Genomic DNA, 27,462 nt, shown 5'->3' with positions numbered 1-27,462 from the left:
TACGAAAAGGGAAGAAGGGAAAAAGAGAGAGGATTATAAACCATTATCCACGCTTTGATGTGAATAACAAGAAGCCGTGGTTTTATTTTTAATTTTTAATTTCATTATTTTTTGTAATTTTTTGTCAAAATGTATATTCTTTTGGAAAGTTTAAGGGAGAAATAAACGCTAAAGTCTCAAATTTTGAAAAGTTGCTCCATCTATAAAGTTTCAAGTTGTCACGCAAGAAAGAAAGAGAAACTACTTAATTGGATATTTTTCATATATTTGAAAATTCCATTGTCATTTATGGAAAAACAAAAAACTTAAAGGGCCATTACGGCCGTTAGGGAATGTTTAATTAGGGAATGTTTAATTACAAATGTTAAATTATTCATTGAAGCAGACTGAAATTTATTATCTTTGTAAATTCCAAAAATTAAGATTTTACCTAACTTTCAATTCAATATGGCCGACTCGTGAAAAGGGCCCATTTTGTCACTTTCTCAAACACTCAAAATGACAGACAAATAATGGTGCCTAATGGGGAGCTGCTTAATTATTCCAACTACAATGTTGCATCTGAAAAAAAACATTCATTATTTATGAGTTTCTAAGAACTGCTCCAGTTCCTTTTTGCTGCTTACATTTACAAATAATGTTATGAGATTATTCACATTGGCGCTGCACAAACGCTTCATTCACCCAATCGTTGACGTGTAAAATCGGCGCGAAATTGTAACCATCCGTCACCAGCCTCGGCGCGCAAAGCTGCGAGCTAATTGGCCGAAACGGCGCGCGCATTGGTGGAAAAATGGCGCCAAAACGAGAAGAGTGCGTACGCGTTGAATATTTGATGAGCAGTTCGTACGTCGGGGGATCACGTGATGTGCACGGCTCCGCGCTTCGCCGCCGCGTATAAAAGTTGTCACATCGCCATAATTTGGTTCAGAGTGAAAGATTAACAAGTCGGAATTCGTCACTGCAACCGTCCTTTTGTTACTTCTGTCTGTCGGGGTAAAAGAATTCATCGGACGTCGGAGTGTTAGAAACTTGGACAGAAAACACCAACAACAATCTGAGGTAAGGCTCGACCACTTAGTTTATTTTATGATTCGTACCAATTGTTGTGCCGTGTTTGTCATTTTACAATGTCCGTATACAATTGCAACAAACCTTTGGGCAGAGTCAGTCAGGCCCAAGTAGTTGACAAAAAGTGCATGGAATGTCTAGCCAATAGTTTCTGAAACAAGAATTTAAAAACCTTGGGGACCTGCAACAGTATTTGGCTCGCCTTAATACTGAAGTGTTATGTTCAATGTAAACTCATTTAGGATTTTGTCAAGTTTCTGTGTGTGTTTTTTTGGTCAAGTGACATGATTCTCTGTGAAAGAAGAATCAAAAAGTTGAGTGTCCGAAAACATGATGGATGATAGTAGCAACTTCACATCACTAAAGTGGAAGCACGAGGAGACGTTACAAATCACTTATAAAGAACTGAACCGAATACATGATGATTATTTTAATCCACATTTGTGTAAATATACAGATTCGATGGAGAGATACTTGAAATTGTTCCTTGACATCGTTGGGCATAATTATTTGTAGCTTTAAATCTGCATAGATTTCGTGTTTTGTGGCTCGATGTTATTCGCAAATTTTCATTATAATTCGCCGTACGCTAGTATTAAAGTATAATTCGGGGAAACCTATTTTAATTGTACCTCTTTAAAATCAAAGGACCTTGTGTTCAATCCACACTGTCTGCTTTTCCAACTGTTATATAATTGCATCGTTTTGCTTATCGGAATGTCTGTATGGTGTTAACAAAAAAGAAGACTTTATGACTGATTTAAACATATCACTGCAGTCGCCCAATGACTGGAGTGTTTCCATTACTCAGTTGACTCGTCATAAATACCTTTCAAGATGGTTAGGAAATGTTAGGTCAAGATTTCGAGGAGTCACGGTCCGCGGACGGTTGACCGTGATGAAGTGCCCGAGGTGCCGCGGTCTCACACTGCCTCCTCCCGGGGCAGGCAATCCATCATTCTCCCCCTCCTCCGTAAACCGTATCATGTTCTGCCTCTTCGCCCGTCATATCGTCTTCCTCGCAGTACAGATCCAGGATATCATTTCTCCCTCGTGCATAAGATCGTTTCTTGCAGCTCTAAATGTGTTTCAACAAACGTTTAAAAAGGTCAGAACGCCCAAAGGCATATAATTTGCATTTATCCCCAAAAGCAACATACCGACTTATTATCAGAAAGCTTACTTGGACTACAGAGTTTGTCTACATTCACTATGTGGACTTGTGAACAAAAGATGTCCACATATTTGCAGGTTGTGTTGACGTTATGTGGACTAAACCGTGTCCACATAACGTTTTGCCCTCTCTGGAAAACAGGTTCAGAGGCATTTTTGGGTTAGGTTTACCTGTGGCAAAATGAGGAGAAACACTAAAGGGAATCATAGGGGAAAAAAGTGGGTTGAAAGAGTTTTCACAGTTAAAGTAAAGTTATTTTTTGTACCGAATTTTCACTACACGAAAACAGAGGAAAAGTCCGCATAGCGTATGTAAAAGAAACATACGTGATCCTACCTACATCCAAAAATGTACGTGATTTCCAACGATCAGTCCATTGAGAGATTTTTGGAAATATAGAGTGTTACTGACGAAATCGTGTTTCGTGATCAAAAGGTTGTGCAGGGTTTTTCACTGTTTTCTCGAGGTTAAGTTTTGAGCATTCTTCTGGGTTTGGAGTCGTGTTATCATTGATAACGAACAAAATGCATGAAAAGCAAATGATCACATACACTTTGTATATAGGCATTGCCGTTAAAATAGACATCTTAAAAACACACTTTCGTTAGGAAGTGATAGTCATGAAAGGTTACCTTTTTTTCGTATTATATCCGATTTCACTTGTTCTTATAGTCTATTCCCGCAACAATTAAGACTCGCTTTGAAGGCCTACGTACCAATGTACACAGATTGGAAGTCCCGTGTTTTTATTCCATTCCTGTAAAAAAATAAAAAGTTTTAATGTGAACTATGTGACGAAATGTAGCAATTACATTTGATCTTTTCTGCATTAAGACTTGGAAAGTGGACGCATGTTCTATGCCAACTCAAAACTAGTTACTTGCCAACTTCGTTTCAAAAAATCCTTCATTCCTTCATACGGTTGCAATTTGCGAGCAGAATTGACTTATTCTCAAGTAGCAAATACATTCGGACACATTAGTTAAGGTGAAGTAAACCACATGCACGTCCAGAGAATGGATATCGAAAAATGGGAGCTCCAATTTGGAGACAATTTCGAGCAAATTAGTAAACTCTTTAGTGTGACTTTCCCGAGACAGTATTTCGCTCCATTCAATTTATTAAGCCAATAACCGGTGACAGTTTAAAAGCAGCGAGGGAGGATGCTGACTCGAATTTGTCTTGAAGTTCCTAATGAAGTGCTCGTGTTTTTTTCATTTTTAAATACTTCTATGCATCAGCCTCGAAATTCAGAAGTCAGATAACGTCGTTAATCAACAAATTTCCAATTTGTCTGAATTATCATACTTATTGGTTTGGAATGGTAATTTTACCGTGACATTTCCGAGGTGAACAACAAACATTTCAACTTGATTGACGATATGCCCAAGTGTGCCATGTCAATAATGCGCGTGCATATAGATCTCCTTCTCTAATCAGAAGCCGCATGGGCTGTTTTTCAAATCCTTATGTTCGGTCATTAACTACAATTTTACATGAAAAGGGGGTTAATTGAACAATACATTTTGAATAGAAACGGGGGGACAAATGCTTGCAGATTTTACACAGTGATTACGGCCGCCTAACCGGCGTAAAACACTTTGACGAAGCGGCCATTAGATCATGTTTCCGGAATTTATTTCATTAATTATACAATCTTATTTGGACAGTCGCAGTGTTTGCCTGACTTTTTATTACTTTATACTTTGCCTACATTTTATCATTTCCATCCCTACTCTACCGAAGATGGCTTTTTAAGCTTTAGAGCGAAACAAGCATGGTTCTCCTTGCTTTTAGATCCAGACAGCCGCGGGCGTAAAAATCACGCCCGCGTTGAGTAAGATTTTTGTACAGGTTGTTGTATTACAAAAACGTGGCATCGAAATTGACCAATCACGATCTTAGTCCTGATTTCGGAATTTAGTGACGTCACGCATGCTTAGATATCTCAGACGCTGTACAGGAGAATTGGCTCCGTGGATAACGGGTGATACTCAGACTAGCCGAGTAGTCCCAACGCGCCAACAGACGAACGATAGATACGTGACATAGGCCTAAATGCACAGTGTTTATTTCCCCGGTTTCAGTGGCAAAACGTCAATAAAAACCTTGAAAAATAACTCTGCCACTGTGAACAAACAAACGGGAAGCAAATCAAATGAAACCCAACTCCTCCGAGATCGGTCTGTGAGGACAACTCCACCGACTTATAGCCTACGACAATGAATCAAGTCAGAATTACATCGTCTCCGGAATGGCACCCTATACCTTTGTGTGCAGCCTGTCGCTTTTTATTCAGAAAATGTCAACGGAAACAATTCATTACGGTAAACATTCTAAAGAGGTAATTTTAGCAAGGCGCTGTAGAGCCTATAGTCATGTACGTCCAGAGGCGGTCAGCGGCTGTCTCGACATTTCATAGAGTTACGCAAAGACAAAAGACCGCCAAAAAAAAAAATGTCAAGAACTTCAGCGATTGGCACTTCAGGCAGAAACCCAAATCCCGCGTTTCGTTAATGAGGGGAAGTCGTTCGAATACTAAACACGAATTAAGCGGACGTCGGGGCTTGATGGATGAGGTTGGGAAAACTACCGCACGGTCGGCACAGACGCGGATATTCATGAACTTGGCACATTAGGGTTTGTGGGCTACAAATGAGCAGGCAATCAGTCTGCGTGTCGTGCACCTTCAAAGCCGAAAGAACACAGGGGTGTAAATCCCGGGGCCGGGGGATGGGGGTATATATTCCCCCCCCCCCACTTTTGACGGGGGGGGGGCCATTAGATCATCCCCCACTTTTTATTTTCGAAGCTTTGAATGCGCCGTTTTGATGTAAGGTTAAGGGGCGTAAGTATACGTAAGATATACATCTGTATCATGAACAGCGCCCCTAGTGTCATGTGGTGTCCAGCAAGCCAAGCCCCCCCCCCCCCCCATTTAATTCCACGGCCGAGAAATGTTGTGATTTTAGTCATCCCCCCAGTCCCCGGCACAGATTTACGCCACTGAAAGAACAGCATTTCGTAACATAATCCAACTTAACGAGGAACGAGTCACGTGGGATAACTTTTTTAACAAAAATATGGGAACAGTCAACATTAATCGGCCAAAAATTTTGTACCTAATACAGGGTGAGTCAAACAGAAAGTAATGCCAGAAAAACTTGGATAAATCATGCATAAGTTTTGATAGCATGGACCAATTTCAGTAATTATATTTCTTTAACATGAGTGGAAGAATATGTGCGTCTAATATATACTTTTTGAGTAGCAAGTTTAATTGTTTTTTAAGGAAACAAAATAATCCTAGTCACTTTCTTTTTGACTCACCCTATATTAAGTTGACAAAGTCAGTGGTATATCGAAATATATAACACGATGTTCTTTTTACAGCATATGAAATTGACTAATAAGCAAAACAAATCCTTTTGACTAATTTTGTCAGGACCCACTCGCACTGTATTAAAGTTTGTCGGTTGAGTACATTAAATTGTCAGTTTTCATTTTCTAATCCCAAAATGATTCATTTTTATTTAAAGTGTATCGGGTAGTTTCTCAATTAAGGGTACTTGCGTTTTATTGTTAGAACGCGTTTTTCAAATGTCACACACCGACAGAATACGTAGTAAAATGTTAAATTGGGCAACAATGATGGAGAGAGACTATACGGCAAGTTTAATATTTTCTTGGCACCGAGATAATTCGAACATCAATTTCAAGCAACTCATTCACAAGGCTAACATCACATACTCATCATCCTATTTCTCACCCTCACTTTCGAGCAATTAACCTAAAAAAAAAAACCAAATGACACCCTCGATTTCATACTCATGACGTATGGACAGCTTTGGTTTTCCATAATCGAGAGAATTCATCAAAACTAAACATGACATTGTTTCATAGGTCCCCCGAGACTTAAATACGCGCCGTGGGGATTAATATGTCTAGGCTGAATCATATCATATTTTGTTCTTCTAAAATGATTGTAATAATTAAACTCTCATTACTAGTGTCATGATGGATGCCGTTATTTGCACATGGGCCATTTGGGACGAGACCTTACCCTAAACAGATTGGTTAGGCTCTAGCTCGGCGGAATAAGAGAAGTGTTGCTGGACATCATGAGGTCATTAACTCCAGACATTAGGATTCAGAAGCAGAGCAACCGCTCGATCAAAGCGGATCTGATCAGGTCTTGTTTCTAGCTGTTCATGTCGTAATAACACACACTCTCGTTAAGACCTCCCGATGTGATTAAGAATAATATCCAAATAACTCGAAACATCACGTACACTTGTCGAGGTATTTTTTTTCTGTAAGGTTGTCCAACAAGACTACGATCAAAACATTAATGTTGTTATTAACTTCTTTCATGTTGTATTTTTATGTTTGTTGTATTGTTTCGAAACAATAACGTGTACAATATTGAAAAGTTCCACGAGTGACTTAAATCTAAAAATAGCCCGAAACATCTGGTTCACTTAATTGTTCAGTTTTGGTTAAGGATTGATCAAACGTTACACGATGGTACTATTGATACTATTCTGGTGTTTTTTTTTATGAGGATTTAACTAATGAATAAAAAAAAAATAATACACACCGATTTATAACTTTTCAAAATATTTCTCCTCCAAGCTGCGTCACTCAGCTGATTTTTTCAGAAGACAGTAAATAATTATTAAATTAAGGAGAATCTTTATGCCATTTTAAGGTAGAGAAATGAGTAAAACATTTTGCGTGGGCATTATTTCATGGTGGTATTGTCTTGGTTTTCGTTTGCTTTAAATTTACAAAACAACCATATCTTCCAAAAAAATATGACTCAAGTGCAAACATGACGCACGTCAGTAATCGGAAGTGCTTGCTTCCTCTTAGACTTTTCGTTCCATTGAGAAACACTTGATGGATGACGCGGTCAAATTCAAAAGAAACTGGATTTAAATTGACGCAAGCAGCACATTAGTTGGCAGCGCGCCACTTTCACGCGCGTCAGTTTACCAAAAATAACCGACTCGCCGCACGATAAAGCCATTGTTCCTACAACACCATTGTTTGAGATTTTAGGGCTTGACTTAATTAGAAATGCTTTTAGGAAGGTAACTGCTCGATAATTGCTGGAAAGCTCCATTAACCAAACACGCGAGATACAATTTGTAATCTTAACGTCAAATCATTGACTTTTTTTAAAGCTGTGCCCCGTTTTTGTTCTCGTAGACACATTAAAATTCACACAACAAAGGCGCGTGCATTTTAGCTCCGTATAAAAGACTACCTTGAAATGTTTCTTGTCTGGCTATTATTTGAACTTACCGACGTGAAGTTCCAATTTGCAAATACAGACATTATGGTAATGGACTAGATGTTACGAAAATTATAGACAGATACAATCACAAATTAGATTTTTTTTTTTTTGTTCTGAAGAAGTTAAAAGTGTTTTGAAAGGGGGGGGACGTTTTCTGACGTGTTCTGATGGTGCAATTATGGCACATCAGTATTCCCGATTGACAACAACCAGTGACGAATCTAGGGGGGGGGGGGGGGCCTAGGGGGTGCTTTAGCCCCCCCCCCCCCTTCCCAATTTTGTCTAGCCCCCCCCCCCATTCCATAGAAAAAATTGCACGAGCAAACTGTCAGAATGTGACGTACATGCGAACGGTCTCCCACTAAATAAATAGTCGTGAGAAGGGTGCATTAAACTTGTAGTTATTATTGTGTGCATGATTGTAGGATTTTATCAGCGCTCCCCATTGAAAATAAGGCACACCCTGCTAGTCCCCCCCCCCAAATATTGGCTCTAGAACTGCGCCTCACAACAACGATGAACAAAATACGACCATGTCCTGAGATGAACTCAAAGATATTCGAAAGATGAATGTGAAATGTGTTTGAGAAAGTCTTGGATAATCGTAGGTGATCCGAAATAACCAGAGATAATATACTTCGTGATAATAGATCATAAAATCGCAGACGGTCACAGATGATCAGAGAGGTTACACACCTATGTTCCGACACATCCCTATGTTCCGACACACTTATGTTCTGACACACCTATGTTTCGACTCATCCCTATGTTCCGACACACCTTTGTTCCGACATATGTTCCGACTGCTCATATCCCCAATCCTAACCCTAACCCTAACCGGGAGTAACACAATTTGATGTGCGGGTTGTCAAAACACAGGGGTGTCGGAACACAGGGGTAGCGGAACATAGAGCAGTTACCATCAAAGATAGTCTCCGCCTATCAGAAGTGAGTAAAACACATCAGAGATAATAAACCAACATTACGTACAATATCGTGGGTTATTCTCTCTGCGAAGTAGTCTAAACGTTGTTTTGTCTCATGGAAATGTCAAAATAACCCGTTTGAAAGGCGCGTAAAACCTCACAGGCCACGCGAAATGAGAAATGGTCCTGTTACTCTCGGGAAAAGTCTATTTCCATTGAAAATCCGATTGGTACGACCAGCTTCACACTAGCATACATCACGGTGACAATGCAAAACGTTCTTGACTCGCAAAGCGTGGTAGCATCAACATGCTTGCAGCTCATTTTTGAGGGATAATTTCTCAAGGGAAAAGTCCTCTGACTTCCTTACAGCAACATTTCACTTTAATAGCTTTGAATTGTAATGCCCCGGTTAGCTGAGTGACACTGCGTGATTCTATCAATACATTTCTCCGTTTTGAAAACAAGATCCTTCGACATTCGAAACCGACTGGGGATTCTTGAATAGTACCTTAATGTGGGAAAAGCTTGTTTTTAGTTCATTGGTATTAGGTTGTTAGTTGTTAACAAATATGTCAGCTAAGTGACTGACTGACTGACTGACTGACGGACCGACCGACCGAACGACCGACTGACTAACTAACTGACCGATTCCTGTGGCCGACACGGTGTTTTTTTTCGAAGCTGGTGGTGAGATGTAGACTAATTCAATGCGTAGACCTAAGACCTTAAACAAAGAACAGAGATTTGCAAAATTGCGTGACTTTATTTCAGGATAATTTGGGTATCTCCCAGTAATTATGTTATTGCTCAGATAAGCAGGTTCTAAGCCCCTCCCCCACTAACCTCCAAAATCTGGCCTTTAATTGAGTGGTCGGGCACAACCCGACCACTCTTTGGATCTGTTACGATTAATCTTTCTTTCTTTGAGTGGTCGGGCACAACCCGACCACTCTTTAGATCTGTTACAATTAATCTTTCTTTCTTTCTTTCTTTCTTTCTTTCTTTTTTCCGGACAATACTTCTCCATGGGTTTTCTCTGAAACGGTATATGGTATGAACTTGTAACTTTCAATATAATTCGACCCTCAACCGAAGTGGTGCATATTACTCTGACGTCATGATTACGTCATCAGGTGTCAAATTACAAGTGATTTTATCTGAAAAAGTGACCAATTACTTTCGCCTATAACTCTTGAACTAAACAATCAATGATGTTTGTATTCTGTAATCAGATAGACCATTAATCGCTTAACAGTTTATGTCGTGTACGTGAACTCGCTTGACCTTTACTTCCGGGTCTACCGGAAGGTCAAAGTTAGGTGAATTCAAAATGAAGACGTTAGCCTGACATCAAAACAAAGCAGCATTTCTAACGAACGGTTCACGGTATGATCACAAAACCTTGTGTGAACTTGTACCATGTTACGAAGATGTTATAAATTTTGTTTCGTCATCATGACGTCATCAGGTATCAAATTACAAGCGATTTAAGGGCAAATTTTGACAAAATAGTTTGCGTTATATCTTTTGAACTAAATAGAGTATCGTGTTCGTTTTTTTTGTGAGGTTGTAGACTATGCCGTGGGAAAAATTTCGTGTTCCCGGACGCAAAACCGCTTGACCTTTACTTCCGGTGTTACCGGAAGTGCAATAAAAACTGAATATAACTCAAAAGCGGAAGGATTTTACTACAGACATATATATTATGAAAGTGTTAAGTGAGGAATGCAAGACGCAAAAAACGTGTGATGACGTCATCATCCGAAAGGGCGCCCCCTATCGGCACATACAATAGAGTTTCCCTTCTTTAATTGTAAAACCATCCGTCCAAATTTTACCAAATCGCCCCTTGACATTCTCTGATTAACCACAGATAACTTGACAAGGTTTCAAATTCATGACGTCATCAGACCGGAAGTTACTTTAAGGAGAATTTGAAAAAGATCATAGTTTTAATTTAATTCTATCATTTGATCCCTGTCATATCTTCGAAGTCCAAATAATGATATCCATTACAATGTTCACCTTTGGATCTCTAATGCTGTGATGTCATCAAACCGGGAGTTAGGTGTTATCAATACGTCATCAAACCGGAAGTTAGATGTTATTAATACAAACAATTATATTTCCCATAGTTTCATACGTTATTTTAACTTTACAATGAAAAATTATCCTCTCCGAACTTTATCAGTACTCACTAACCATTTTTGACTGATAACGTCATCAAGCCAGAAATAACTTTTTGTGCACATAGAATGATCACTGAAATTTATCACACCGTTAAAGATACCTTTTTGAAACATTGATTGTACTTGAAGGGATTTAATTTCGTGATCCTTTTTTCTACATAAACATATATTCCTAACTTAACTGGGCAGTGAATAATGAAAAGGCTGTCCGCCCGACCACTCTGCGTTTGTAACTCAACAAACGCGAAACTCTAGTTCTTTCTTTTTTTTTTCCGGACAATACTTCTCCGCAGGTTTTCTCCTAAACCGTATATGGTATGAACTTGTAACTTTCAATATATATCGACCCTCATCCGATGTGGTGCATATTACTCTGACGTTATGATGACGTCATCCGGTGTCAAATTACAAGCGATTTTAGGTGAAAAAGGGTCCAATTACTTTTACTTATAACTCTTGAACAGCATAATCAGTGATGTTTATATTTTGTAATCAAATAGACCATGAATTGATTAACATTTCTTTTCGTGTACGTGAACTCACTTGACCTTTTCTTCCGGGTCAACCGGAAGGTTAAACTTAGGTGAATTCAAAATGAAGACTTTAGCCTAAAATCAAAACAAAGCAAAAGTTCTTCCATACGGTTTACGGTATGATCATAAAACCAAGTGTAAACTTGTACCACGTTACGAAGATACTATATCTTTTGTTACGTCATCATTACGTCACCCTTGTGCTATTTTTTAGAACACGCGTAAAAACATGTTTTTAGAACTTGCAAAATTGTAATTTTTACCCTATTTTTGTCCCTCAAAAAGTCAACTTGCCAGGATTCTCAGAATATTTTCCTTCTGGATTTGATCAGAGCCAACATTGGTCTTTCAATATCTGGTGAGAGAAGTTTTTGGGAATCGTCCCTCGCTAGTTTTCCTTTCATACCTTAAATGCAGACAATTACTCTTTCGTGCCATTCTTTCGTAAGCTCGGAGCAGAATTTTATTAGCCCATGCAAAGACAACTCTAAACTCCATACTGAAGTCTACCCATACGGTTTCTATTTTTGAGCTGCCATATTTGTTTATGTGCAGCTCCAGACATGCGCTTCAAAAACTAGACCATGTCTTCCGTGTTTTATGTAGGCCTATGTCTGCCGAGTCAGCAACAAAGTTCATATAGTCTAAGAGTAAACAGCGATCAAACTCTTTTTTTATTGCTTCAAAAAAATTCCTTTAAGCCATTTTCAGCAAAGATGTGTTAAAGTTTCAGTCTGTCGTGCTGTGTAGAGAATATATATATATATATATATATATATATATATATATATATATATATGCAATAAATTTACCAAATCGCCCCTTGATATTTGTTGATTAACCACAGATAACTTGGCAAGATTTCAAATTCATGACGTCATCAGACCGGAAGTTACTTCTGTGAGAATTTGAAAACGATCATATTTTAAATTTAATTCTATCATTTGATCCATGTCGTATATCTTCGAAGCCCAAATAACGATATACATTACAGTGTTCACCTTTTGCGTCCAAATACTGTGACGTTATTTAACTTCACAATGAACATTTATCCACTCCGAACTAAATGAGTAGTCACTTCCCGTGAACATATACCATGGTACAAAAATGTTATTAATTTTGTTACGTCATCATGACGTCATCAAGTATCAAATGACAAGCAATTTAAGGGCAAATTTTGACAAAATAGTTTGTGCTATATCTTTTGAACCAAATAGAGTATCGTGTTCGTTTTTTCGTGATGTTGTAGACTATGCCGTGAGAAACATTTCTTGTTCCCTGAAACAAAACCGCTTGACCTTCGCTTCCGGTGTTACCGGAAGTGCAATAAAAACGGCATGTAACTCAAAAGCGGGAGCATTTTACTACACACATATAAACTATGAAAGTGTTAAGTGAAGAATGTCAGACACAAAAAAAACAACAGTGTGATGACGTCATCATTCGAAAGGGCGCCCTCTAGCGACACATAAAATAGTGTTTGTTTTTTTTATTTGAAAACGATCGGTTCAAATATTTTCAAATCGCCCCTTGATATTCTTTGATTAGCCACAGATAATTTGGCAAGGTTCCAAATTCTTGACGTCATCGGACCGGAAGTTACTTATACGAGAATTTGAAAATATTAATATAATATTTTAGATTTAATTCTATCATTTGATTCATGTCGTATATCTTCGTAGCCCATTTAACGATATCCCTTACAATGTTCACGTTTTGCTTCCAAATACTGTGACGTCATCAAACCGGAAGTTAGGTGTTATGAATACACAACGAACATTTATCCACTGCGAACTAAATCGGTATCCACTTCCCGTTTTTGAATTATGACGTCATCAAGCCAGAAATAACTTGTATGAGTACAGAAAATGTTTACTAAAATTTATCACACCGTTAAATATTCATTTTTGGAAACAAAATAATTGATTGTACTGGAAAGGATTTACTTCGTGATCCTTTGTTCTTACATAAACATATTCATACTCAATTCGGCAGTGTTTAATGAACAAATTGCATGCCCGACCACTCTGCGTTTGTAACAACAAACGCTAACCTCTAGTTGTGATTTTTTTTTATGCGCCAAGTCTTCCTGCAGCTTTGTAAATTGAAAACAAAATTTGGTTACGCCGAGTCAAAACTGAAAGAAACCTGGTTTTGAGACAAATTAACTGCGTATATAAGAGCCACTAATGATCTCAGTTTACGCCCAGCCTCCCTTCACGTGGCGCTTTTGCAGCAAGGATCCTACACGGATTAATGTCTCCAATCTCGTAGCTCCGTGACCAACCGTGACAAAGGAATGATGTATAGTCGGGGCACGTTCCCTGAAACCCCAACAGCCCCGGGGGAAGATCGGAGGGGAAATAGAGAGAACAGGGCGACTTTTTGCGAGCCGACGTGTTTGGTGTCAAAATTCTTCATTACGCGAGACGACGCAGCGGGCCGCGTATTAACACAGTATCGAGTTGCCCGGGCCCTGGGGACAAGTCAGGGCTTATTGTTTTTAGCACCTCATCCCCTGGCCCGATGGGATCTGGAGAAATTATCTGCGTCACCAGATACCATCGGGCAGGAGATTTGCAATGCATCACAATCGCCGCAACTGGCCCCACGTGTGTGTACGCTGGCTGATCGCGCCACTGGCGAGCGCGATTTTCGCGTGGTTCGCGCTCGCATTTTGAGTTAACGGTGTGAACCAAAAAAAAAAACCTCCGTGCAAACATTATCTTCCATGCGGGTCAGACGTGTTTTCGTATCGCTTTCTCATTAACTGAGAAGTTTCTCCTTTCAAAAGTCACCGATGTCTTTTTCTATGCATTATTAATGCGTTGTTGCAGCAAGGTGAGAGTTGTGTTAAGTCACCATATACCGAAACAGCTTCAAGCACCAACAAAAGGGGGATTTTTTTACGAGTGGGCTATATTTTAAAGACAAATATTGTAATAAACATCAATGTTTTCTTATTCCCAGTCAAGTTTTTTACATTCGAGGCATATTGACAACCAAGGTGTTTGGAAAAACGTAAAGTGTTCAGGTTCTCTCTCAGGTTTCTAATGACCAATTACTATGCACGATGTTTAGGAATCACGTGCCAGAGCCGGGCGCAAATGTTTAATATTACTCGTGTATGATGGGGAGCTGCAGATCGCTGATTTATTGATGACATTACCGTGTAACATGAACGGCGCAACATGACTGTAACGGTGTAGCGTTGCTAATAGGCTCATTAATTCTTTAAATTGGCAGTGGAGACTGGGTTCCCTTTTTACGTTGCGGTGTCGGAGCGATGTTGTTTTAAACCCATATTTTACAAAGTAAAGTGAAGGGCTGTACATTTCCGCTGGTGTGTGGTATTTGCCACAAATCACTGATTTTGTTTGCAAGATTGTTTTATAATTAACCCTAAAGGGGCCGGGTTATTTTGACCATCTCTCAGCCGGGGGGGGGCGGATTCCGCCCCCCCCCCCTAAGATCTCGGCCATCGAGTGACGAAAAACTTTGAAACTCAGCACATGCATAGAGCAACTCTTCCTAAAACATACCCAAGAAATGTTCATGACTATAGGTCAGCGGATTCCCTCGGCCCCTTTAGGATTAAAGGGGGAAGTCTGAAGAACCCATGAAGAAACTTTGAGGAACTTTTCAACAAAAAGTAAACGATAGAACCAAGAACCAAGAAGCCACAACCCGAAGAACCAAGCGGGGTTGATCGCCATTTCCAACAACAAAGCCACAACCCAAGCCATAACACTATAGAACTAAGCCACAACCCTGAGAACAAAGCGGGGTTAGTCGCCATTTGCAACAACCAAGCCACAACCCGAGCCATAACACTATAGAAGCAAGCCACGACCCTAAGAACAAAGCGGGGTTGATCTCCATTTCCAACAACTAAGCCACAAGCCCAAAACACAACACTAAGAACCAAGCCACAACCTTGAGAGCCGTTAAGCGGGGTTGGTCGCCATTTCCATGGCTTGTTAACATCCCTCCCACCCCACCACGGCGAGCCTGGGTTATTACAATTTAAAAAAAAAAGGAATTAAATAAATATATTTATTGACTGTCGAGTGATGTTATTGCAAAACCAAATATCGCCAACATTTGTTGTGCACTGTAATCTTGCAAACAATACTCAGTGTTGTAGTCGAGGGATAAGAGATGGACTACAAGTCATGACACACAAGTCAATCACAAGACATTCAGGCCCAAGTCAAGTCACAAGCTATTCGCTGGCATAACCTTGACGTCACTCAGAGGTCAACTCAGTGCAACCATGATGGTTCACGCGCACTGCATGCAACGGCCCAGTGAACACCGATGTTTCGCTATGGCTGTTGTCAATCCGTTTCATAATTGGCTTGATTCTCATCTTGGGAGCAAAAATAGGCACAACTGTGATTGTAACTGGTGTGGTGATAATCTGCTGAAAGGCAGTGAATCATTTTCAGGTACAATTGTACCAGTTTGTGAAAGGGTTCTGTAAAAGTAGGATGTAAAATTGCTGCTTGTGATCGTGTGTTTTAGCATCCGTTGAATGTTCGTGAAATGTTTTCCAAGGAAGGGAGCCTGACCTGGTGAGGTGACGTCACGCTTTCTCACCGTATTCAAAACGAACTGTGGCAAAGACATTTCTTTGTTATTATTGTCATATTGTGTTTTTTTTTTTTTTTTTTTTTTATTTCTTATTTTAACTGGGTAGCCCATTTAGTGGAATCCATTGATCTTCCATGGGTCCCAATAAAGAGAAGACAATGTGAAGAAATTACAGTTTTAGGGGTGGGAGGAAAAGCCCAGAAGAGTATTCTTAGAATAACCCACGGAATCAGGTAGGGACTGAAAACCCAATCCATATTTTGACCCATCAGGCAGGATTCGAACCCGGGTCACAGCGGTGGAAGGCGAGGAAAGTAGCACTACACCAACCTGACTCCCTTTAACTAGAGTTTGTAACTGGAACATTGTCTTGTGTTCCATCAGAATAATCATAACCATAACACGGTCTCTACTTGTCATTGCTGTACCAAAATATGCATTTTTGATCATTTCCCAAAAGAAGACCAGACGTACTTATGAAAATATCATCTATACGACTACCACTGTCGTTGCGTGTCTTGCATTATCGTTAGAACGGGCGTAAACGTCACTGTCATCGTGAGTCCCATAATCGGTTGATTATCCTAAGACTGATTTTAACTTGATGGAAACTGAATTTAGAATGAAGATGAAAATAAATCACTACCATAGGGACCGTTTGTAAAGCATAAACCACGAATTACGGCTGGGAAATACAGCTGAATGTGTGTTATGGCGTGTTTGTGGTAGGATTTGTGGAGTAACGCTTTCCACTTGCCCCGTGAGTGGTTTTTGTGTACATTTCCGAATGGAGCATGAACGAGGAGATTTTTAAAAGTTAGTTTTCAATTTGGTTCAGCAAATTGGGGCATTAAAGGCGCCGTCTGTGACCTAAATAGATTCGTGAGATAGAGCAATGGGTTGCGGGCCCGTCTTTGTCGAGTCAATCCGTCTGGATTTGTTGAATAAGTCCCGCGCTGTTTACAGGGTAACGGTTGCTCCGAGAATTGCTTTGCTAGTGTCATCGGTATTGAAACGTCTTGATAGACCCATGAAGTTTTAACAACACTGTACAACCACGCGAGACAGAGTCAAATACCACTTTCCACAACAACTCAAAGAACTCACAGACGGTGACAAAAAAAATCAACCGCGTCTGCAGTGTTAACAATAATTTAAATCTGTCTGTATGCTTTCTTCTAATTAACCACATAAGGAAACTAACTAAGTTTCTTTTAAGTTGAACAAAGAATTTGACTGGTGCGGGGTTTGAACCTGCGACCTCCGGATTACCGTTCCTGTGCTCTACCAAATATGCGGCCCTATGTTGGCGGTTAACCATTTTGTCAATTTCTCTGGGGCGCTAGTCAGAAGCCATAAACTCATATTATTGTGCAATGTAGCTAGATCACGCCCAAAGTCACGATTCTAGCAACATTAGCATGGCTGCAAATCTGGGAATTAGCAAACGGGGATCACTCAGACAGGAGCTTTTTATTACAAACGTTTCAAATTAACCACAAAGGGAAACTGACAAGGTGCATTATAATATTTTTCTTCCTTAAGTTGAACAAAAAGAGCGCAGGTTCAAACCCCGCTCCAGTCAATTTCTTTGTTCAACTGTTAAAATAATCGTTTGTTTTTCTTTTGTTTAGGTCCACAATTCAACCAAAAAAATGTCATGCTGAACTTAATTTGTACAGTTCATATGATTTCAACATGAATTGATTTGTTTTATTTCCATAAGTTGAAGTGGTTACGTTTTCTGCTACTACATCTTTAAAATGAGAAAAATCCCGCCGCAACTAAACCCATCTTTATTCTGCGTACGTGTTATTTGGCTTCATCTTACGCAATGAGTAACAAATCTTTCCAAAATCAATCAACAAGTTTTGAAGTTCATTTATCTTTCCTTTTCCCCCTCAGATCATGAAGGCAACGTGCATTCTATGCGCCGTAGTGCTCGTTCTTCTTGTAGATTTCTTTTCACAGACAAGCGCAGAAGATTCGGGCGAGGTGAGAATGAAGCAAAAAAAAAATTATAAAAAAAGTTTGCGGGTCACACCATGTGGAAAGTAATTTCTTCTTGGAAGAAGTGTGGTTCTGAAAAGAACCAGTTGGTTGAGTATAGAACTCAACGTTTCAGACAGCTCTGTCTGTCCTCAGGAGGTCGTCGAGTTCTACACTCAACCAACCGGTTCTGTCCAGTACCACACTTCTTCCGAGAAGAGATTTCTTTCCACATGGTGTTACCCACAAACTTTATAATTTATCTCATCCGCCATGCAAAGCTTCAAGCCATATATAAAATGACAATGTTAAAATACAATGTTGAAATGAACCATTTAAGTTTCATCTTCCGTAAAGTGGCCAACATTAAAGTTTGTTTGAGGTTTATGACAGACCTGTTCAGGAGATTCAGACGAAAGTAAAGATACTTAAAGTAAATTAACAATGATCGTCAAAACTAATGCATGTCCCTTCTTATAATACAGGGTGGTGGGGAAAAAAACCCCTACTTTTGACAGCATTTTTTACCTACGGGTTGAGCATATTTCAAAAATTCAATTTAATGGTATTAAGATATTTACATCTAAATATAAGTGAAGAAAAATGATTGCAAATGCCTATTTTGTCTCTGAGATGTGGCAGCTTAAAATTGATCTGAAAAAAACAAACACTACTCTAAGACTTACACGTGGACAACAGTGATTGTGGTGACTTGTATTCAAATTAGCATAATAAGACTATTCTTGCGAACATTAAAATCAAAATATAGTACCGTTTATAAAAACAGTTCACATAAGTTAAGTAAGTAGGTAAAAATTCCTGTCAAAAGTGGGTTTCCTTTTTTTTTGCACCACCCTGTAGAAGAAAGAAATATATGATAAAACCATTAGCGTATGAATTTGTGATAAAAAGGAAGTTCCTCTGACCCTATTGAAAATATAAACCTGCTAGTATGTGTTATTAAATGGATTTCACTTAATCTGCTACTTTTGACATCATATAGTAACAAGTGAAAAAGTAACGATAGTAAACACTTCTTTAGTGAATAAAAGTCAATTTTAATTTCGATTGTTCTCCTCAGGAAGCATCACCAGCGTGGCTAGCAGGAAACAGAATGTTCCGTAAGTTGTGAAAACAGAACTATGAACAAAGACCTTTGAGCATTTCATCTCTTATTTCGGTTTTGTCCCAAATGAAAATTATAGGTTTCTTTTCCTGACACTTACTTGAAATGATGTAAATTAGAAAGTTTGTTTTCTTTTTAGCATTTAGGGATATCGGTGATCTTGGTCATCAAGACCAGGTGACATTTGTTTACAAAATTGGATGTTGTGGTCATGTGACGCCAACTTCCAGCAAATGGTTCTCTTCTGCACTGCATTTATATACCTCTTGAAATATGATTGGTTTAAACGTGTTGACATAATCCGTTTAATGTGGGCCAAAATAACATGCAAAAGATGCTTAAAGCTATAGTCCATCATTTGCATCCATCCGAAAAGTAACTGGCTTAATTACTGTTGAAAAACAAACTTGAAAAAAAGTAAAACTGCTGCAAACTGCTTACTGACTGGATGGACCTGAAATATATAAATCTTAAAATTAATGTGGCCTGACGTTGCGAACTTAGCAAGTTCTTCTTCAGAGGCTAAAACAGAAATGACAGAGATACATACATTAACATGGGGGTGCACACAAACATGCAGGGCTGAAAGAAGAAAAACAAACTTGGTTGAAAGATAGTAAGGGAACTAAACTCCCTGTGAAATTATTCTTTCTGGGAAGCTGTCATTTTGAAGTAATCAACGAAAGAAGGCATTTCAAACGGTGATTCTTAAGAAGCACCGTAGGAAAATTTAAATTAGTAGTTCGTTTTGTTATTCAGCGCAGCGCGCACAAGTATTGGAACGACGCACACGCGCGCGCGCGGTTGTTATAATTCGTCGGATCAGTGCGCGACGTCGCGTATAGCTGCAATTACAAAACAATTCAAAACATGATTCAGTAACTTTTGATTTGAAATTGAGATCTTAGAATGCTGTTTTTCTCGGAATGTACAGCTGAAGCTTAGCTGAAACTTCATCGGGTTAGTTGATCAGTATCCTTTTTTAGATTTTGAACACTTTTGTTGCTTCAAACGAACAAAATGCACTAATTACAAATGATGGACTAAAGCTTTAAATGTTTTGGTTGCCAGGCGTTTGCCTGTCGGCAGGGCACATGGACTATGATTTGTGAAATGTTGATATTCGGACAAAATTGTATTAGGGTGTTCGGTTTAGGCTTCGAAATTTTGTTTTTATATAAGTGGATGTCTTCGATATGATATTCACGCCTTAATTTGGTTTTCTTATTTTGTTTTTCTCCTCGATCGTAGATGGTCTTGATCAATTCCAAAGACAATCACGATGGGGAGGCAGACACATCAGGCCTCAGGGACGCGTGCCCAGAGCATATGGTAAGACTTCTCAAGGATCATCCACAATACTCCCTCAGGGAAACAGATGATGCGCCAGTAATACTATCCACACTCGCTCAGCCGCTAAAGGCGAACTCCAAAAGAAAACTAAACATAAATTGTTCTCTTTCTTATTTCGTTTTCAGTTAGATTTCTGAGTAATCCAAAATATGACGAGCCTTTAGCGTGCCATTTTTTGAGGAAAATAATGTTCGTTTTGGTTACACCTATGTTCCGACACACCTATGTTGCGACACAGCTATGTTGCGACACAGCTATGTTGCGACACAGCTATGTTCCGACACAGCTATGTTCTCACACACCTATGTTCTCACATACCTATGTTGCGATACACCTATGTTGCGACACACCTATGTTCCGACACACCTATGTTCTCACACACCTATGTTCCGGCACACCTTGCTCCGACACACCAGTATGTTCCGACACACCAGTATGCTCATATTCCTAACCCTAACCCTAAGCGGGAGTAAAGCAATCTCATGTGCGGGTTGTCGAAACATAGGGGTGTCGGAACACAGAGGTGTCGGAACATCAAGCAGTCACCGTCGTATTGAGCGTCGGTTAAAACAAACAACCTGAAGGCAGTGGCGGATCTAGGGAGGGGGAGGGTAGATATGTCACCCCCTCTGGGACGCCAAAAAAAGGGTACACAAAAATATAATATTGCCTGTTAAGGCACCCCCTCCCTTGAGAGCTAAACCCCTTCAGACAAAAATGGATCTGCCCCTAGAACGAGTTGCCAAGTTAAAAAATGTATCCATGGTTTGCTGTACATACTTTGCAGTTTCATATATTATTTGTTTAAACGGCGGTACCCACTGAAATATACATGTATTTGTATAAGATGCTTGGAAATATATGTGCCAGGAAATAAGTTTACGGAGAGAACGTGCCGAGGACAAAAGTCTGAAGAAAGAAGATCATGAATTGTATTGTCACTAAACACGTACACCTGCACTTATGCGGAATCGCATAGCGAGCATTCAGTGAAACGAAAACCAAAATACCACGTCATGAATGGCAGGCACAAAGGTCGCATCAGGTGCCGGTACCTTCTCAGTTGTATGTTTAGTAAGAAGGGCAAATGTATTGATGGACTTGGCCCGGGGCCAGCCAAAATCAACATTAGGGAATTTTGTGAGCCTTCAGTAAACATTCCACAAACAGTCCAATGACGCTGGACGCACGCAGCAAAGTGGCGGCTATTTTCGGTCGCAAACATTGTGGGAAAAATAATTCCGATTTTTTTTCTTGTAACTCGCGGCCCATCAAAGGTGAATCGCGATCGGCTGCACTTTTGCGACTGCTGAACGCGTAAGTCTAGATGAAACCCGACAAAAGCGCTGCGCTCCATTTATAACTACTCAAATGCATTTGTTTGTTTGGTTGTTTATATTTGTCTGTAAGTTTGCGTATGTTTGTTTTTTGGTTGTGAGTGATATTTCCTTGTAATAGTTGATAAGGATTTTTATTGATTACAATTTTTACTGTCATAAGTGGCATGGTAATCAGTTTTATCTTTGATTGACCAAGACATGCTAAATGGATATAGTTATTATATCAATATGATATCCAAAAGTTGAGGCATAAAAACTAGCTGCAAATGGATACAGAAAATCAATTGAGGAAAATGTTAAATCTCGGTTTTTCTGAAATAGAGTTGCACAAAAGTCATTATGTTATTGTAGAGCCATTATGCTATTCTGTTCCCGGTTCCTCCCTCTTTGCCTGACCAAAACATGAATCTCATGCATAATTCATGAATATTCATAACCAAGATGGTGATGACGAGGTTCAGGTATTTCGGCGATGGGGAGGTAGACGAGTACCATACAGAGGTGGTAAGTTTGGGTATTAGCCTCTAAGCCCGACCTTTGAACTCTGGAGATGACCTGTGACCTTTGACCTAGAGGGGCGCAGTAAGCATACAGGAAACCTGCGCACGCGCATTTCCCTTAATCTAACAAATGTCGAAATTAAATTTACCTCCCCTTGCGAAACAAACTATCTTTGGAAAGCGTTCTATTATACCAAAAAAAAATCACTGCATTTAATTGTCTTGCTTATGCTTCTCCCCCAATCAAAAGTTACCGAGCGAGACGAAAGTGGTTTTAGGCGGCATCATCTTCCAAATATTTTAAAAATATTATCTTCCGAAAAGGAGCATGCTTACTGTGCCTCTACATAGTGTCAAACTTAGCTTTTCCCTCCTGTCTTCAAAATCACTGAAAGTTTGGAAAAGTCATTAATTTCTGGGCAGATATTCCTTTATTTTGGTTGAACTATTGGCACGACAAGGTTCTTTTTGATTTTTGTTTATGGTGAATGACACAGTACCAACTTCATCACATTCTCAGTTTCGCGTCTTCTCTCTTGTAAAACTCACAAGATATTAACAAGCTACTAACAAGATTGTTTTAAGTGCCCACGTTTTGTTTTATTAGTCACTGAAGTTTCTTTGTTTCTCTGTGTCAATTTTTGTTATTGTAGTCGTCGTGTCGTACTTCACTCTTTCTTGTTCTCTTTTTCTCTACTTCCACGTCTCCCTATCTTTCTCCGTTCCGTTTGTTTCATGACTAGAGTATGAAATCGTATGCGTTATGTTGTAACAATAAAACTAACAGGATTACCGTTTGAGACTTTGTAACATTTCAGATTTTGTCAATGTATTGCTTGTTTGTTTTCGTTTTCAGTGTCCTTACTAACTGATTGACATTGTCCAATGTGTTAAACTGTCGTGTACTACTTGTTTTCTGTTTCGATGATAAGTCACCATAATATAAAAGCACTGTTATGTAAATCTGTAAATAGCTCCTATCTGGGGTTTAAGTTCTATATTCTGTATGACTTTCTCTTTTCTTTCAGATCCCCCTCTACATGATTTGATCTTTAACTATTCTTCCGCCTATCCATTTTTGATTTTAAAGTTAAAGATTCTCATACACTTTTGATCAGGCCTATCGAAATGATTAATGAGCCAAATCCTCGCTCCTTTTCCGATTTTGAACAGTGGAGGCGTCTTGTCTAAAGAGGATCAATTAGCCTTCTCGTTGCAGAGACTTCAAACTGATTTTGGGTTTTCATGGCAAAGTTTTCGTTGTTTCTGCTTCAACGCCGTTAATGCTGAAGTGACTCGAACTTGTTTCTTTTATTTCATTCCTCTGTGATTACTTTTTGAAGCAATATCACAACAGTTCTGCTCGAATCTTCCCTGAAATCTCAACTCTTTACTTCAATCTTTCTTTTTCCAATCTTTTCTTTGGTGTCACATTCGCTTTCTGTTCATTATCTTTCCCACTAATTCAAAATTAACGGAATAATGACGCTGATTGCCCCATCCCCCTTTTTACTTCTGAACCGAACAGGACATAAGAGAGACTGGGAGAAGCAGATACCAAACTCGGACAAAGGTGCGTCCCTGTCACCGTTGATGCACGGGAAACCTCTTTAAATAATTATTCTCACACACATTGTCAATTCACATGGGGGCGCTATCACTGATCAATGCACAGACGATCCGACGGGATTGCGAACCCTCGTTTCGTCTCTGGTATCGGCTTCAGGAGAGTTAAGCCTCTTGACATGAGCGTTGCGAGCCCCCCCCCCCCCCGGACAAGCACACGAAAAGAGGCGCGAAGGGAAGGAGGGGAGAACAAATGTCCCTGCCCACCCTCGAAGAAAATGATAAATCGAGAATATGCTGGAAAAGTAAAGGGATTTTTTGGGGGGGAGGGGAATGTGCTTTGCCCCCCTCTAGAAAAATTCCTGGCGACGCCCATGCCTCTTGACTCTGCCAGACTCGTGCTCAATACGGATCCAGGTCGTACTTTTATAAGTGGCATCAAATCCTCTATTTCAAGGCTAAACAAATCAGAGTATCTCCATTTGGATGGAAGATCATTCGAAACCCATGTGGCCGAAGTCGGAGACGAATCTGTGGTTTTGAAAACATCATTTATCTTACCTACACATTATAATTTCTTAATGCAATGCATTCTTACCGCTTATATAAATCGTTCCATGCAATAACCGCAAATATTTATGAAACATAAGGTTCAGTCCTTAGATGGTCAGACAGGGCGTTCTAACACCCATGATTCGTCAACTTGGCCGAAGAGCAGATTAGCGCGTGCGCGGTTTGAGGACTGCACCACGTGCACGAAGTGGTCCAATGAGAGTTTGATAAACTGCGGGCAAATAGTGTAGTCTGGTGTTGTCGTTTGTGAAGTGCCCTGACGCCGTTCTGAATGCACTGGCCAGTTGTGTATGTGACAGTCTCAACGAGTATCAGTGATAGCGAAGCGAGTGTTCTTTTAGTGTATGCAAACAACAAGATGCCAGTTCCTATATTACGGCAAATAGGCGATCGGATTTTGCCTTTGATGATACATAGCATGTAATTTGGCACACAGTCAGAGTGTGTCATGATAAAGACATCTGGCTAAAGGACCATCGCAGATTTTTCCTTTGAAAAAATATAGGTACAATAACTAGCAATGGCAGCCATGTTGAAATTTTTGAAAATTGTTATTCTACCTATAATATATATTTTTCAAAGGACAAATTTACGATGGCCCTTTAGCCAAATATCTTTCTTAAGACATACGCAGACTATGTGCTGAATTCCATGCTTGTATCATCAAAGGCACAATTCCCACAAATATTTCCCCTATCTACCCAACTACTATGGCTATAACCTTTCGTACACAATCAATATCATTCTAACAAACAGGCTATGATTGGTCGAACCAGCGTACAAAGGGGTTTCGTAAACAATATCAGTCTGGTCGCAGACTCTTTTGTGTCGTGTTATCTTTGATGTGTGGTGCTTGTTTTTATATTTGCAGCAATGGACGGTCAGTACAAGCGGGCTGCGGAGAACGGGCAGGAAATGCTGGATGATGTCTACCCATACCTGAGGTAATGAATATTCATGAACACTTTGTGCATCACATTTACATTACACTTTCTTCATGGTATATTCATTAAAATTCCTGGGCATCGGCAGATCATCTCATCTAAACATCACGGACATAGCTAAAAATTGTTGGCCTTTAAATTAAACAGCCTTTAATTAAAAGCAAGTAAATGCATTTAAATGAAACCGCGTTTTAGTAACTCAAATATCAGTTCATTATCAGTTTTAACCCCCAACCTTTTAATTATATAAACATGTCGGTGATGGTAAAACATGCAGTGACGAATTCACATATTTCCGACGCAAAATCCGTCCCATAAACTTAAATATCAGTCAGAAATATGTTTGGATTTGGAATAAATTTATCTGTTTCTTTTTTTGTACAGGAACTAGTCAAACAGAAGAAGTCATCGCGAAGTGGAAATTCCTTGTATAAAGAACATGCCAAAATCTGGTGTATAATATAAGAATCCAACAAGATATAAAACAGATGCACGCCATTGACTGGAATGTCTTTTTAATTAATCAGGTGCACGGCTAAACTGGAGATTTGTGACGCCTTTGTCGCACTTGTATATCAGTTAATTAGTTTTGTACGCCTTCCCCTACTGCTGCCCCGCCCCTTCCCAGCACCACGACAGTTTTCCAAGCCGTGGCTTCGTTTTGCAGCTGCGGCGTCCGGATATTTTAGGCCCATAATTTTGGGGGACTCGTGTACAATTCTGGTTCTGAAATATATAAACTGTAGGCTGACGGGATACAATGAGTCTGAAGCAAGAGATGGAACCGGAGCCGAAGCTGAAGACGAAGCCAAGATTCGGAAATGGCATCAAACTCACCTAACACAAAACCTTTGTAAAGTCACTACGGTTTTGCTAAACGTTTAGACCTAAGATCTACTGTTCGACACGTATGCACCCCACCACACAACCTTTGTACAATCAGTTACGGTTTTGCTAAACGTTTAGATCTCAGATGTACTGTTCGACACGTATGCACTCCTTCCTATTTAAAGCATTACTCTAACTTCCCGCTGTGCCAGTACGATAAACATTCTGCCGATTATTTTTGTATAGCTGTAGATCGGACGATTATATACATGTAAATGCCTAATAAGTATACGGATTTGAAGCAGTGCTTTCCACATATAATTTAGTTTGAACGGTAAACATTGAGTGCAACTATGTATCACCTTTAACCATTATATACAAAGCTTGTAGTTTACTTTTCGCAGTCACGAATAAATAAAACCTCGTAATGTTGTTGGTTGTTCACTCGATTGAATTCGTTAATTTCGATTTTCACTAAAGAAATATGTTGAGAAGACGGTTTCCTTTAAAGAGCTAAATGGGAGGATTGACGACTATAGAGGGTGCTTTTCTGACATTTGCATTTCTTATTGTGTTCAAGATTGCCTTGGAGGACGCCCTCATTTAAATCGTCCCCTAAACAGCGCTCGTTGTAGGGTCCAGACCAGTAAATAGACTGCCATAGACCTTATTGGTAATTACGCACACTTCACAGAATTATTTTAAAATACTCACCACTATCTGAGGTGTTCAAGACACGCATCAAATTAAAGCTTATTTCATCATCTTTCATGTTTATATTTTTTTATTTTTTTTTTGGTTGGGGATTCAATGACTTTTGAGAGAAATTTTCATCCGAAGATGATCACCCCTAAAAACAGTCCTGAAGCCCATCGCCATGTTGAAAAGCGATGCCTACACTCCGTTGCAAAATAAAGCGCCTTGAGAGCACAATTACATCCCAAATTTCACAGAATTACAAGCTGACAGTCCTGAGTACGGCTTCATTTTTTTTATTTTTTTTTTACAAAACATTGACTAAAAAAGCTCGTATATCATAGATTTTGACGGCATGCAAATCGTGATGTTGACAGCAGAGGCAATGTCGGGCCTACTTACTGGTCTGGACCCTCAAAGGCCACGTGTCAAGAGCGCCCTCAGTCTACTCCTTCTGCAAGGACGCCCGTTCTGCTTGACCGAATCAGGGTAAATGAAATAAATCAATCTGGAACATTACAAATGTTCCAACAAGTAGCCTTTAGAAAAAAATGGGTACTGTTGAAAGTCAATTTGTATTACTAATGACAGAAAAATGGGAAAACCTCTATATTGTTTAATGATATAAAATAAAAGACATCCAAGTATTTCATTCTCTGCACTGAATGTCTGCAAACAGTAAATATTAAATGAAAGCTAGTTTTGGTTAGAATTTAAATCAAAGAAAACCCAAATAAACCACGTGAAGTAGCA

At 39.4% G+C, this 27,462-nt stretch overlaps 1 protein-coding gene across 1 annotated transcript; it reads left to right on the top strand.

Annotated features, from left to right (window-relative positions):
* The first annotated feature begins 938 nt into the window (after positions 1-938).
* Positions 939-27,462, top strand: LOC119726187. The gene is made up of 8 exons (XM_038197792.1): positions 939-1,062; positions 17,700-17,789; positions 18,865-18,904; positions 20,161-20,241; positions 22,044-22,106; positions 23,631-23,675; positions 25,113-25,185; positions 25,570-27,462. Exons 2-8 carry the CDS (start codon positions 17,703-17,705, stop codon positions 25,574-25,576), a joined length of 396 nt encoding a protein of 131 aa, XP_038053720.1. The 5' UTR covers positions 939-1,062; positions 17,700-17,702; the 3' UTR covers positions 25,577-27,462.

This window comes from Patiria miniata, unplaced genomic scaffold (assembly GCF_015706575.1).
Source record: "Patiria miniata isolate m_02_andy unplaced genomic scaffold, ASM1570657v1 HiC_scaffold_1, whole genome shotgun sequence".
NCBI classification, from domain to species: Eukaryota; Metazoa; Echinodermata; class Asteroidea; order Valvatida; family Asterinidae; genus Patiria; species Patiria miniata.
This window is presented reverse-complemented; position numbering and strand designations above follow the sequence as displayed.

Coding starts and splice junctions, on each gene's coding strand:
- LOC119726187 (XM_038197792.1), top strand. CDS start 17,703: ATGAAGGCAACGTGCATTCTATGCGCCGTAGTGCTCGTTCTTCTTGTA. Junction 17,790..18,864: donor GCGCAGAAGATTCGGGCGAG/GTGAGAATGAAG, acceptor TGTTCTCCTCAG/GAAGCATCACCAGCGTGGCT. Junction 22,107..23,630: donor ACGAGTACCATACAGAGGTG/GTAAGTTTGGGT, acceptor TGAACCGAACAG/GACATAAGAGAGACTGGGAG.